Raw genomic sequence first — 16072 nt, forward strand, 5'->3', positions numbered from 1 at the left:
GTACAGTTTTGTTCCTCACCATAAGTAGATTGTGTCAGATGTAGCACTACAAGTCAAGTCATTTACAAATGCCTTGGTGAACTGATTCAATCAAATCATTCAAAAGAACCAGTTCAAAAGAACACTTTGTTTTTAGAATCACTAAACAAATTGAATGTTCAGAATGCAGTACTGCTACTGAGGTCTAGGGGGCAGTCTATTCAAAGAGAAACTGTATGGCCAAACAACTTCCACAAAGAAAAAAAACTTTCATGAGCAAAAACAAAATTTAAATAAATGTAATGCACTAGTTTCTCTTCAACTAGCAACATATTTATTAGTACATCTGCACACAAAATACAGCACTGCATTTGCTCTTGAAGAAGTGAAATTAAAATAATAATAATTTCATGATTACTGCATCACAATATTTGTCAATTCTATGATCTACTACTGAAAGACATCAGCCAAACACACATCTTGGATACGGTGTGTGCGGGGAAATCTCAATCCAGCTTGTGTAGTGTGATGTGATTGTCAGAAACATGTTTATAATAGGTGGAACCATGAGGCGAGCTGAGGAACAAAGGCTGTGTTGTGGCAATAGACGGGGTGGGGCTTCAGACTGGGAGCAGGGGTCAGGGTCAGTGGAAGGGGCACAGATAAACATCCTCCTGTTGTTTGTTTTGGGAGGGATGGCCAGGATCACCATGGGTACTCTGTTTATCAGTGCACTGAGCTCAAACCAGAGGGGCCCCACTGCTGCACCGCCACAGGGGAGTGAGAGGCAGAAAGAGAACAGAGAGAAAGAAAGAAAGAAAAAAAAAGACATGGGAGGGATACACGTATACACCGATCAGCCAAAATATTAAAACCCCCTGCCTAATATTGCGTTTGTCCACCTGGTACCACCAAAACAGCACTAACCTGCATAGCATTCTGAGATCATATTCTTCTCAACACAATTGTACAGAGTGGTTATCTGAGTTACCGTAGACTTTGTCAGTTCAAACCAGTCTGGCCATTCTCTGTTGACCTCCCTTAACAAGGCATTTCTGTCCACAAAACTGCCGGTCACTGGATGTTTTTTGTTTTTGACACCATTCGGAGTAAATTCTAGAGGCTGTTGTATGAAAATCCCAGGAGATCAGCAGTTACAGAAATACTCAAACCAGCCCGTCTGGCACCAACAATTATCCATGCGATTATCTACTCAGCCAATCATGTGGCAGCAGTTTATAAAATCATGCCGATATTGGTCGGGAGTTTCAGTTAATGTTCACATCAACCATCAGAATGGGGGGAAAAAAAGTGATCTCAGTGATTTGGACTGTGGCATGATTGTTAATGCCAGACGGGCTGGTTTGAGTATTTCTGTAACTGCTGATCTCCTGGGATTTTCACACACAACATTGTCTCCAGAATTTACTAAAGTCTATGGTAACTCGGATAACTGCTCTGTACAATTGTAGTGAGAAGAATATTAACTCAGAATGCTATTAAAGTCATTTTAGCGACACAAGGTGGACCTAAACAATATTAGGGAGGTGGTTTAAATGTTGTGGCCGATCGGTGTATAAAAGTGAATATGAGTAAGAGGAATTTAGACAAAATTCTGCTATCATTTACTGCTTCATGTTGTTCCAAAAAAAGCTAAAATTTCCCCAAAAGCAGATAGCCTCTGTCACTATTCACTTTCTTTGTAGAGATAAAGATGCTAATAAAGTGAATGATGACTGAGACAAACATACTGCTTAACATCTTTTAAGTTCTGTGGAAGAAAGATTTTTTTTTTTTATGCTCATAATGATTTTGATACAACATGACGTTGATAAATGATGACAGACTTTTCATTTGCAGGTGAACTAAAGGACTTGAGGGAAAAAGGACTAACAAACAAGAAATAGAAAAACTAACCAAGACTGGGGAGAGTAAAAGGCAAAAAGGTGATACATAACACACAGAAATTATTATTACATTACTTGTGCGTAAGGCTCCACCTGTAAAGATCTACACACAGCATAATACAGCACAGAAGAGAATAATAACAGATGATAATGAGAGCTGCTGACTCACTTGAGAAATGACTGGAAGTCTCCAAACACTGCTTCACAGCCTGGCCACTTGCACACGCCATGGCTGTACAGAGGATGACCGTTCTGGGAATGACTCTCCTGAGAACTGAAGCAAAAACCGACACAATAACCACATGGACATTTTATGCAGGGGAAAGTTTGTAATTCCACTGCAGAATTCAACAGTTGGCTCAGTTCTGGGTACCTTCTTAGATGAATAGCTCTGGACAGTGACAATTGCGTGCAATATGCTAAGACACTGTGTTTACATACACAAGAATATTCCCATTTTATTCCGAATGTTGCCATATTATGGATGTGTCATGTAAACACATTAACCTGATTGTCTTAACCAATTAAGCAAATGTTTCTGTTCTGAGAAACCCAAATAAAACAGACAGAATGGGATGGAATGACGTGATCCAGTGGATCAACAATGTTTGGTGCAGCAAGTAATTGTTTTTATGAAATGACATGCAGAAAACATGTCTTTAACCTGTCAGATATCAATAAAATAGGTGCCATGAAATATCACACCTTTCTCTGTAACAACCCTAGACTGGGTAAACAGCGATGTTAAAGATGTCCGCGAGCCGCGTTCAGATCATTTGTTTAGCTAATCATAAGTCTTTCTGCCTGTTAATCACTGTGCACATTCACAGGGCAGCCAATATAGATGAAGTTACTGTTTACAAACAAACACTCCACTCCGGCACTTCCTGGATCTTTTGGCAGCGGAGAAAAGAACTGCTGTCTATGCACGCTTTGCTCAAATTGAGCTGGAAATGCAAAAGTGTGTTGTTTTTTGGGTTGAAACGCACGTTTGTGAAATACTCGAGATTTGCGCTTCTTAAAATTACCATCAGGATTGGTGGATCAGGATAAACTCTGACGTATTTTACGAACTCTCACGGATTACAATCTTTGTTATCAAATCTGCTCTATTGACACCCACTTCCCTGCAGAGCTGCTGTTGGTGGATTTGATCTTTTCACAAAGAAATCGCAACTCTGATTGGAAACTGCCGTTTTTAACTTCAAAACAGCAATTGCTGTAATAGATTAGACAAAATATGATTGAAAAAAGTCTAATAAATAAATAATTCTTTTGCATTTATTTTGAATGCAGCAAGAAACAATTTTTAAATGTAAAACAGCTGATTTAAAGTTTGAACAAGGAATAAGAAGATATTGAAATCAAGCATTATTATTTACTGTGTGGGTTTAAAAATGTAAGCAGTAAAGATGCATATTGTATGTCTAATGGTAGACTAAAATTGCTTACAGCACCTTTAACACACTATCACAGTTAATGTAGTAAACTTAATGTTTCATTTATAAACAAACAAAGTAAAAGCAGCGATGGATGCGCATCTGTGTTTGCTGACAGGACATGACATGTGCTGCAAACAGTCTTTTCTCTATCTGCTGGCATGATTACTGAATGCATAATAGATAAGCTTACGTGATCAAATTAATAAGAGAAATAATCGATCATCATTTATATTTTAACATACCCAAGTCAGATTTGTAAAAGTTAAGCAATAAAAGAAAGACATTTTTTGCACACTGTGACCACAATCTTTACATATACAGTGCATTCAGAAAGTATTCAGACCCCTTCATTTTTTCACATTTTGTTATGTTGCAGCCTTATGCTAAAAAAAATGTTTTCACATCAATCTACACTCCATACCCCATAATGACAAAGCAAAGACCAGATTTGCGAATTAAACTTTGCGAATTAAAAAAAAAAAAAAAAATGAAATATCACATTGACATAAGTATTCAGTCCCTGTGCTGTGACACTAGGAATTTAGCTCAGCTGCATCACATTTTTCTGGATCACCTTTGAGATGTTTCTACACTTTGATTGGAGTCCATGTGGCAAATTCAACTGATTGGACATGATTTGGAAAGGCACACACACCTGTCTATACAAGGTCTCACAGCTGAAAATGCATATCAGAGCAAAAACCAAGCCATGAGGTTAAAGGAACTGCCTGCAGAGCTCAGAGACAGGATAGTGTCGAGGCACAGATTTGGGGAAGGCTACAAAAAAATGTTGGCTACACCGAAGGTTAAGGTTCCCAAGGCCACAGTGGCCTCCACAATTCTTAAATGGAAGAGGTTTGGAACAACCAGTACTCATCCTAGTGCTGGCGTCCAGCCAAACTCAGCAATCGGGTGATAAAGGCTTTAGTATGAGAGGTGACCAAGAACACGTTGGTTGAGCTCCACAGATCATGTGTGGAGATGGGAGAAACTTGCAGAAGGAAACCATCACTGCATCACTCCATCTATCTGGGCTTTGTGGCAGAGTAGCCAGATGGAAGCCTCTCCTCAGTGCAAGATACATAAAAAAACGCCTTCTGTATTTTCCTGAATGCAGCAAAATACAGAGATATCTTTAATGAAAACCTGGTCCAGAGCACGCAGGAACTCAGACTGCACGGAAGGTTCACCTTCCAACAGGACAATGCAAAGACATTGCAAAAGTGGCTTAAGGATGTCTTTGTAAGTGTCCTCAAGTAGTCCAGCCAGAGCCTTGACCCAATCGATGGAGAGACCTGAAAATGGCTGTTCACCGACAGACCCCATCCAACCTGACAGAGCATGAGAGGATCTGCAGAGAAGAAAGGAAGATCCCCAAATTCAGGTTTGCAAAGATTGCCGCATCATACCCAAAAAGACTTGAGGCTGTAATCGCTGCCAAAGGTTCTTCAACCAAGTACTGAGTTAAGGGTATGAATACTTTAGTCAATGTGATATTGTCTTTGTCATTATGGGGTATGGAGTGTAGATTGATGTGAAAAAAAATTTCTTCAAGTATTTTAGCATAAGGCTGCAACATAAAATGTGAAAAAACGAAGGAGTCTGAATATGTTCTGAATGCACTGTACAAGAATATTTCAATATTACTTCAAATTTGGTCATATTCTGATTATGTATGCATCATGTAAATGCATTAATCTGATTGCCGAACCCAGATTTAGAAACGGTTTTAGTTTCTATAAATCTTAGCAAATGGAATATGCTTGTTTTAATCAGAAATCTTTGTCATGTAAACACCTTATTCGGAATATCCAATTAAATGCTTTATTCATTCATATTTGCACACATCAAATAGAAGAATAGCATTTTTGTTTTCGAGCAATAGAAGAAACAGGAGACTTTTGAGTGAGGAGACTTTTGGTAACAGTTTAGAGTAAGATTAAGTGTTAGCCTAACTAATAACACTTTCACAGCACTTCATGTTCATTTATAGATATACTATACAACTTTTGATGTACAAAAAATGTATATGTAACATATACATCAGTTAATGCATTATGAACAAACAATTAACAATAGTATTTTTATAAATAACACTGACCAAGATGGATTTATGCAGTCAAGTTTTTTTTTTTTTAAGTTAATGATACCTAATGGATTAACTACTGTTAACAAATAAAACCTAATTGCAAAACCTTATTGTAATGTTTACCAGATTCTTTTATACTATAAATGGAGCATAATAAATGGTCAAGGCAAGCATCTTCAGTATGTTTAATAATAATGTTCATGTCATAGTTTATTTGGAATATGCCTATTACATTGTACTGAGGTACATTCCACTAGATTTATTTATTGGACGTTCCCAGTTTCAGACAAAAGTAAATTGGTGAAGCCGACATTGCAAATAATGTGCCAAATTTTGGAACACACTACCATTAGATATTAGGGAAGCTAGAACACTTAATATTTTTAAAAGAAAGTTAAAAACGTATATTTTTACTCTGGCATTTTAGTTACTCTGAATTGTGTTTTTACTCAATTGTATTCTATATGTTTTAGTATTTTTGTATTATGTGTTGTAGATGATTACTTTTATTATAATGTTTGTCCTTCATCTGCACATGTTGTTTTATTGAATGTGAAGTTGCTGTTGATATTTGACAATATAATTTTTATGTAAAGCAATTTGAATGGATTTTATGCATGAAAAGTGCTATATAAATAAAGATAAAAAAGGATTAAAAAAATAAATAAAATAGAACACAGAATAAAGGCTTAACCAAAACAGTGACAGACCTAAATAAAAAAAATAATGTGCATGTAAATGTGCTCACTGTGACCCTTTGCTGTCTACTCTCCCCATTCCAACCACAATAAAACTGCAGTAAATGAATTTGTCCCTGAGCAATCTTTCCAGCATTTGGAAAAATCTGTGATGTCTACAGGAAGATGATAAAGCTCTATTCTTTCATCGACAGCTGGCAGAGAATGTGGCTGAACATGTTTAGGACTTTGTTCCAAACAGTGGACTGTTTGAGTAAGTGATTACTTTTGTACTTGCCAAGAAAAAAATGCCAAGAAAGCTTCATTTGTTTGGGATCAACAGAGGTTATGTCCTTTGACCCATGACCCCTTCCTTTCTCGCCTCATAGTGAGGGCTGTGCATCTCTACCAGGAGATTCCAAAACAAAGAGAGAGAGCATCCACAACAGGCATCTTTCTCTTTGTGCACTGGAACACAACCTCAACCTTACCAGATGACTCACACACCACAAATTAAAACAGACTTTGTTTTTTCTTTCTTACAACATACTTAACAATCAAATAAACTTGCACGGAGACACAATAAAACAAACACGTGCAATGAACTGTTCGTTCTTGCAGACAGGCTCTGAAGATTCCAGCTGAAATGTAAAAAGCTTGTCTAACAGGAACTAGGGAAAAACGTAACAGTTGTACAAGGATAAAGAAGGAGAGATTTTAAAGGATTGATTACATTTCGTCTCTTACTTCAGCATGTGAATGTATTTGCGTGTCACTCAGTAAGCTAAGGAGAGAGAGAGAGAGAGACAATGCCCACATGTTGTGGTCTTCTGGAAGAGGTAAAGGGTTTGTTCTCTGGTGCCAGTGGCAGCACTTAAGGTTTTAGTTCCAGGCGTCTCTCTGGCGGGCAGGAGTTTACATGACACATGAAACTGACCACAGTCCTTGAATGCTCACCCACCACTAATATCACACAAACAATCACTGGTGCACCAAGAGATGGCTCTGCTGACAGTAAAGACATATTCCTGCAACACTGGGACACAATGGCACCTACTATTCATTGGGTGGTGTGGTGTAGTGGTTGAGGTTTAGGGATGGCAACCAGAAGGCTGCTGGTCCGCTGCATTCGAGGAGCAATCACAATTGTGTGACAAGTTCACTGTGCTGTTCAATGGCAACATTGCGTAAAAGTTATAGTTTTTTAACCATATAATTTGTCAAGATTATTAACATATTTGGACAGTAGACTATAAAGTAAATGTGAACGAATCAAGCAAAGTGACATCAGGCCCGTGGGTGGGAAGGAATGAGCTTCAGTAGGTTAAGAGATTTAATACCAATTGCAATGAATATGCAACCTATGTGGGGACTAGTTCTTTCAATTAGTCAAAGTCCCACTTAGACTTTGGGGAAACAATTACTGTTACTTGAATTTGTGCTATTTTAGTGCATTTCTATCTTTATACTGTGGAAGGCTTTGGTTAGAAAAAGTTAATTAAGCATTATATTGTTTTGTTTTCTTTCCCAAGATGGAATTAAATGCATTTTGACAAGAAAAGAAGAATATATGTTGTCACATTTGAGCAGTTTCAAAATGTGCATTTAATCAAGATTAATATATTATGTGTGTATATATAGATACATATACATATATACATATTATATACAGTATTTCACAAAAGTGAGTACACCCCTCACAGTTTTGTAAATATTTGATTATATCTTTTCATGTCACAACACTGAAGAAATGACACTTTGCTTCAATGTAAAGTAGTGAGTGTACAGCTTGTATAACAGTGTAAATTTGCTGTCCCCTCAAAATAACTCAACACACAGCCATTAATGTCTAAACTGCTGGTAACAAAAGTGAGTACACCCCTAAGTGAAAATGTCCAAATTGGGCCCAAAGTGTCAATATTTTGTGTGGCCACCATTATTTTCCATCACTGCTTTAACCCTCTTGGGCATGGAGTTCACCAGAGCTTCACAGGTTGCCACTGGAGTACTCTTCCAATCCTCCATGACAACATCATGGAGCTGGTGGATGTTAGAGACCTTGTGCTCCTCCACCTTCCATTTGAGGATGCCCCACAGATGCTCAATAGTGTTTTGGTCTGGAGACATGCTTGGCCAGTCCATCACCTTCACCCTCAGCTTCTTTAGCAAGGCAGTGGTCGTCTTGGAGGTGTGTTTGGGGTCGTTATCATGCTGGAATACTGCCCTGCAGCCCAGTCTCCGAAGGGTGGGGATCATGCTCTGCTTCAGTATGTCACATTACATGTTGGCATTCATGGTTCCCTCAATGAACTGTAGCTCCCCTGTGCCGGCAGCACTCATGCAGCCCCAGACCATGACACTCCCACCACCATGCTTGACTGTAGGCAAGACACACTTGTCTTTGTACTCCTCACCTGGTTTCCGCCACACACGCTTGACACCATCTGAACCAAATAAGTTTATTTTGGTCTCATCAGACCACAGGACATGGTTCCAGTAATCCATGTCCTTAGTCTGCTTGTCTTCAGCAAACTGTTTGCGGGCTTTCTTGTGCATCGTCTTTAGAAAAGGCTTCTTTCTGGGACGACAGCCATGCAGACCAATTTGACGCAGTGTGTGGCGTATGGTCTGAGCACTGACAGGCTGACACCCCACCCCTTCAACCTCTGCAGCAATGCTGGCAGCACTCATATGTCTATTTTCCAAAGACAATCACTGGATATGATGCCGAGCACGTGCACTCAACTTCTTTGGTCGACCATGGCATGACTGTTCTGAGTGGAACCTGTCCTGTTAAATCACTGTATGGTCTTGGCCACGTGCTGCAGCTCAGTGTCAGGGTCTTGGCAATCTTCTTATAGCCTAGGCCATCTTTATGTAGAGCAACAATTCTTTTTTTCAGATCCTCAGAGAGTTCTTTGCCATGAGATGCCATGTTGAACTTCCAGTGACCAGTATGAGGGAGTGTGAGAGTGATGACACCAAATTTAACACACCTGCTCCCCATTCACACCTGAGACCTTGCAACACTAATGAGTCTCCTTGTAACACATGACACCTGGGAGGGAAAATGGCTAATTGGGCCCAATTTGGACGTTTTCACTTAGGGTGTACTGACTTTTGTTGCCAGCGGTTTAGACATTAATGGCTGTGTGTTGAGTTATTTTGAGGCAAATTTACACTGTTATACAAGCTGTACACTCACCACTTTACATTGTAGCAAAGTGTCATTTCTTCAGTGTTGTGACATGAAAAGATATAATCAAATATTTACAAAAATGTGAGGGGTGTACTCACTTTTGTGAGATATATACATACATATATATATATATATATATATATATATATATATATATATATATATACACCATGGGAGCCCTTACCATGGGAACTTTTGATACTTTACATGTAATAAAACACCTGCACTAACTCACCTTGAATTCTATGACCAATTATCTCTGCTTTTATGAATCAAATAATGACGATTATACAAAAGACACCATGAGCAGAATGTTATGAAGCTGAACACACAATGTTACAAATAAATCTGTTGGTTCCCATAGCTGGTGGGGAAAATGCTTTTGACAAACAAGCTTTGGGAACATACAGAAAAACAGGTTTAGCTCTCAGCAAACATGAAGGCACGGGTTTGTTCATGTGAGTACGTGGGTGTTTGTGAGTGTGTGTGAACAAAGGCCTGCAGGGCACACATCGACACAGACTGATGCCTTACACATGGCAATGAAGACATCTGCACCCTCTTAAGACATCAGACATTTTTTTAGAAATACCAAACCTTTCACAGCTCGACTGGTCAGCAAATATTCATGATCATTTTAAGGGAGATGAAGATGGTGTAGAAAAATTCCTCTAAATACTTGGCTTCAACATTTCAAGACCACAGAAAGCAGCATGCAGCTAATATTCACACAAAACACCGTTTTGTAAATCTTAAATGGCAACTACTTGTTTTCCTTATAAGAAAATACCATCTCAAAAATGTGATTAATTAAAAAGGATGATGCAGTACCTTTCTCTCCGGCCGGGTCGAGGCACTTGATGTCCGTTAGTGCTGGAGTGGTGGTTGATGATCTGGGTTTTGGGGGAAGGAGACTTGTCTCCTCTATTCTTCTCCTCCTGTCTTGCGTCTGCGGTCTCTTTCCACAGCTGCTGAAGCTCAGGAGGAATCAGGCCTGTCAGAGAGACAGTGCTATCGTTAGATCACTTGAGAACTAATCAGATCTCTTTTTCTACAGAAACATGAAGCTCGTGCGATTTCTGGGATTAAAAAAAGCTCTCATCTAACAGCATCCACTTCTGAATCAACTGTGTGCACATGTCATCAAATTACAGATTATAATAAATTTCATATGATCCACCTGATACAGTTGGATTCTGGAACCAACAGCGCAGTGATTCGGTGACCTCCAGACGTATTTGTTGATGGCAAGCTTTCATTAGTCTTGTACTGCTCTATCATGTTGAGCAACAGCGAGGTGTTCTTACCTTGAGACAGTGTGTTGGTAAGTGCCGACGGGATAGAGAGCAGGCCCTGTCTCTGCAGGTTTAGCAGGTGCTGCTGTTGAACAGAGAGTAACTGTTGTTGGATGGTCATCTGCTGAGCCATCATCTGCTGCTGAGGACAGAGAGAGACAGTCACTTATCACTCAAAATACAGTTGCCAGTCCTGTTTTAGAGTGCTAAATACAGTAACATTCTTACACACAGTTTGGTTATTTACGAGAGTGACGACCACATTAAATAACCAAACGGACTCATCTAAAATACTTAATATATTCCTAATCTGACGCTAAATTCCGGAAAGAACGTTAACCAATAACAGTTACGATGTAAAAATGTTTTTTTTAAATTGCTATAGGATAAAAAAAATAGGCATGTGATGTAGCCTAAAATAAACCTAATGTATTCTAAACATGATGTGCACACAGAATAAAAGATAGTTTAACCCGTTAAGCAGTAGGCACCTTGTTGAAAATAGCCTTCATCCCTGATCAGCTAGCCTAAAACAATTTTCTAGGCTGCTTACTCAAAAGCATACATTTTTGATGAGCAAAATGAACATGTCTACCTGAGGAGGCTATCCTGCGCTTAAAGGCTGCTCAGCGAAAAAATACCATACAAGCATGCGCAGATTTAAAGCCTCAAATGTAAAAACATCCATAGGGACTTTCAAACGTTTGGAAATCCGATTCCCGCAACACCACCAAAGGGATTTCATTTGCCGAGTTTGCTTGACTAGCGAGAGGATATTTTCCTGCTTGCCGCAAGTGAGATAGGGAAGAATCGCACATCCCTAGTTTACGCAATAAACACTTATACAGTCCATTATAACTCTACATTGGACTAGCAGCAACTACAAGCACTCATTCTCTAATGCTAATCATCATCTTTTCTTGTGGCCAGGGTCGAATTACTCACTACTGTTCCTAATATCCATACAGAGGTCAAATGACAGAAACATGGCTTGGGAAAAGCCTGCTACATAACAGAGCAATCATGCATGAATTGCTGAGGAAGCGTGACAGGTTCCTATACAGCTCTGATGTTCTTTGTAGGTTTCATTGTGATGCCATTACCTCTTTACTGGCTTTTCCAACATGCTGTTGCTGCAGAAGCTGTAGGTGGAGTTCCTCTTGCTGCTTCTTATAGAACTCCTGGAGATGTTGCTGAGAAAAAAAAAGGGAGAACACAAAACATTTAACACCAGATACAGGGAGAAAACAAGGCACGCCATCCACCTAAGGGTGTTTACACAACACAAGCACAAGTGTGAAAGTGACTTCTCGTAAGAGAAATATTCAGTTTAGTAGTTGAAAGTACATTTTGTTTTAAATGCATTTAAATTGGAATTTTTTAGATGAATTATTAATTTTGTGTGAAACTGAGTCACCAAATAGGTTTCCAGTATCCAATGGAAGGCTAAATCAAAAAATAAATGCATGATGAAGCGGTTTGTATCAGAATCAAAGAAAATGCTAATGTTCAACTAAAAAGAGAGAAGCCTCATTTTTGGCTTGGATTGAATAACCATGCAAAGTTGATATAAAAAGATTAAGTATTATTTTAATAATTAGTTATTTTTCAAAATGTTTTCTTGAAAAAGGACATCAAAAAGTTTTTGAATCACTTTCCATCAAAATCTGGAGACTATAGGGCTGGGCGATTAATCAAATTTGATTTTCAATTACGATTTTGGCTTCCAACGATTATGAAAACAAGATAATCGAGATAAAATGATTATTGTGCCGCATTCCGTTTCGCAATGAAACACACCTGCGTTATATCTTTAAAGCATACTTTATTAAAGTTCAAATAATAAGAAAGTGGGTTATGAAAATAAACTCCGAAACTTGCATTTCTCTATGCAGTAAGCACCACGTCTATGAGTTGCGTGAAGTAACCGGGGAAGAGATTGCATCTTCTCCCAGCTGATGCACACTCAGGGAATGCGCATCATTCGTGCATGTTTCCCTGCAGCTAGATTATAACATGATGGCTCGCAACATAGTGAATCATAATATACATCACGTTTACGGTGTGTGCATCTTATCATGAAGAAAATCAGCAATACACAGCTCTATTAAGAAGAAAAAAATTTTTTTAAAGTGAGAGAGTGTAGTCTTAGCCCATTACACACCAAAACAAATATGTTTTTGATTAGTCTTTGACTTGTTTTCCAAAATAATATATATGGAGCTATACCACATAAGAAAAAATTGCTATCAGAGAATGTTGAATACAATATTTAATCAGGGCTCGACATCAACGCTTGTCCACGACAAGTGGATTTTTGAAGGGGCAAGTGAAAGGTAATTTACTTGCCCAACCGGACAAGCAGACTGATTAAAACGAAACAAAATAACTGGCTATATTTGTGATAGCTTAGGTCTGTGTCACTTATTAGAAAGTTCATATTCTTATTTTGCTGCTAAAAGTAATCCAGAGCATGTCATTTTATAATTGCGTGATTAATAACAGCTGCTCCCTGTTTGATTGACAGGTGGCATATGTGTGATGAACATGAGTGTATTCCAAAATTCTCATGCTAAAGTGCACCTGAATGGTCAAATATATTTAAAAATTCCACCAAAATGCCCATCTTGGTGAGATATTCATACAGTGAAGACCAGTAGTAGTTTTATGTTGCATTTCATTCTGAATGTTTACTTGAATGCTTGATGGCCTACTGCTGATAAAAACTTTAATATTTTTAATCTATTTCTATTCATTGCTGTTTTTTATTGTTATTTTATTACCGACTGTTTACTAGTCTTGAATAATTATTAAGAACTTGAAATCATTCTTCCATAATTAACATATTAGTGTTTTTATTTGTTGTTGGTCTTGAGAATACTCCAATTTCACTAGCAACTACTGACATTTTGGTATTGTGATAATGTATAGCCTATATTGTACAATGTTAGATCTTGCTGAAATAACATGATGAAAAAGTAGATCTCATTCCATAGAAGTGTGATCACCCCTGGTGTAAATTATGGTGATGGAGGCTTTCATTTATTTGACTACCACATGTGACATATAATACGTATCATATGACAATAGCCTCCTCCCCAACACAGTGCAGTTTACATTTCAAGGTCAAGGCAATCCACTGTTAAAAAGTTTTTTAAAAGATCAATAAATGCAAGATTTTTCAAAAGTCAATGAGTAACCATGATCTCAATATTGACCAAAATAACTGAAATTATGATTTTTGCCATAATCGAGCAGCCCTAGGAGGCTATACTGTCATAAATATTCTTATCGGACACATTTTTTGTGTATATGTGTACCTGCTGTAACATGAGGGCCTGTTGCTGTTGCAGTAACAGTTGGAGCTGTTGGGGACACAAGACCTGCTGCTGGAGGATCTGCTGCATCTGCTGAGGAGTGATCATCTGAGTTATCATCCCCACAGACACAGGCACCTACACACACACACACACACACACACACACACACACACACACAACTCAATGTTAGCTATTTATTTTACAGTGGGGTCTTGTGTATACACCATTTATTAAATCTGCTTTTTGTATATGACTGATTGTTTGAAGGACAACATGTCAAGCAGCTGGAAGACAAATTTATTGGCCTTGCTCAACCCATGATGTAAAACGCCAATCAAAGAGTCCATGAACGAAGACAGCAAACACTTTGAAAATAAGTGAACAGCTTTGAAAGAGATACTGAAGTCTATGCAAGACCTCTTTGTAGATTTTATTGTTTAGACTTTCAGGGAATAGTTTCCAAGTCTTTGGGGCTTCAACGGTCAACATCAACAAGTCTGTGTAAACAAATACACAAACAACTTTAAAAAACAACAAGGCTTGCGGTCCTCAATAAAACTCTGCAATTTGAAAAACTTTTCCTAAAAGCACTCATTTCAGTTATCTAATGTATAATCTTCCCATAAACTAAAAAAAGATTAAAAGACAAAAACATTATTCATTTGTTGAAGGCAGCTCAAACACTGAAATTAAAAACTCTACAAACAAAAACAGATAAACAAAAACACCACAGTCGGCGAGGGTTTTAAATGTAAATGCACTGGATACACAATAACTTAGCCCATGCTTCACTTGGCCACAAGCAATTACCCAGCTCAAGCCAAAAACACACACATGCATACACTCACGCACTCACTGCTTAAGATGTTTACAATAAACATAAACAGAATAATTAAAGTCACATTTAGGGATTCGTATAAATAATCCATCTACTGGGGTACACAGCAACTGTAAAAACAAAACTGGAGATTGCATTTTAATTAAGTCTGTGCAACACAAACAAACACAAATTTCCAGTAAAGAAGACTGTTTTCAGTCTCCTATAAACATACTGCTGCACTGAGATACTGCAGCAATGAGAGAACAATAACAACTGTTACACACACACACACACACACACACACAGGTCTTTCTACAAAGTGTGTGTGTGTGTGTATATAGAGTAGAGATGCCATGGTGCGAGTTCTATTTTCTTTTATTCCAGACCAGAGGCAGTACTGAAAGCACTAGTGAGAAGCTCTTGCGCTTTGACCAAGAATCGAATTAGAATGTTGTCACCCCTTGACGCAAGACATGCCTTTAGCTATAAAACCCCCTAACATGTCAGCTCGATCTCTTCTTCATTCTCACGTGATGGAATCGATTGTGCCGATATTTTGTGTTTCATCACAGTGTTTACGGATTGGATTACGAGTGGTTTTCTCTATGAAGCGCCGCTAGCGACCAGGAAGTGTGGTTTAGGAGCACTCAAACCGCCCCCAAACCAAAACAAGTAGTGGGCTCGGAGTGTTTTTTCTGCATCATGCACAAAGAGCCTCCTTTATGATGCCTCAGTGCCATGATTTTACATCTGTATTGATGTCTGCATTACAGAGTTCATCAAAGGCCAAATGACCTGATCAACTGGCCGGCACACTGGATGTGATGCAGGACCCGGAGGCAGTCGGTCTTAGCAGCATGCCACCTGTAGAACACAGTGTTGTGGCGCTCATCGTGTGTCCTGGTGAGGCACACTGTGAGAATGTGCGCTGCACCAATATCGAGTGCAGAGGCACAGATGAACTGCTGTCACAGACATACAACTCTATAGCATGTCTTGGTCATGTTTCTAATTATTTGGCGCACATGCATGTTGCATTGCACTCCTCCCTATGTGCAACACCATCTGATGAATGTAAATTAACTTGCACAGCTTTGGATTGGCATGTTTCGGGCTCAGAGACTCTTTCCCATCATGTAGTGACAGCTTCAGCCCCAGGGCACCTACAGCGACCCCTGTTGCTCAATCAGAATGTTGGTGCAAAACCTACATTTAAGCCTCCTCATTTTCACCATTGGAGACCACAACCTCCACCTCCTCCTGCCAGATCATACTACAAGGGCAATAGTCTCATATGTGACACCAATACCCCCACCACATCTATGTAGACAAGCACAGAAATGC

The 16072-nt window shown here is 38.7% G+C and overlaps 1 protein-coding gene across 3 annotated transcripts in view; it reads right to left on the reverse strand.

Annotated features, from left to right (window-relative positions):
* The window catches only part of foxp1a (forkhead box P1a), a 61732-nt gene that overhangs the window by 9269 nt on the left and 36391 nt on the right, over positions 1–16072 (reverse strand). For 2 of the 3 annotated variants that reach the window (XM_052090775.1, XM_052090777.1), the window contains 5 exons: positions 13909–14043; positions 11692–11781; positions 10601–10730; positions 10125–10287; positions 2056–2160 (listed from right to left, as the gene is read on the reverse strand). In XM_052090775.1, the coding sequence (XP_051946735.1) occupies positions 2056–2160; positions 10125–10287; positions 10601–10730; positions 11692–11781; positions 13909–14043 (623 nt within the window). The remainder of the gene's footprint in view (positions 1–2055; positions 2161–10124; positions 10288–10600; positions 10731–11691; positions 11782–13908; positions 14044–16072) is intronic. The other variant, XM_052090776.1, reaches the window with a different exon arrangement.

The sequence above is a fragment of the Xyrauchen texanus genome, chromosome 25, assembly GCF_025860055.1.
Source record: "Xyrauchen texanus isolate HMW12.3.18 chromosome 25, RBS_HiC_50CHRs, whole genome shotgun sequence".
In the NCBI taxonomy this organism is placed as follows: domain Eukaryota; kingdom Metazoa; phylum Chordata; class Actinopteri; order Cypriniformes; family Catostomidae; genus Xyrauchen; species Xyrauchen texanus.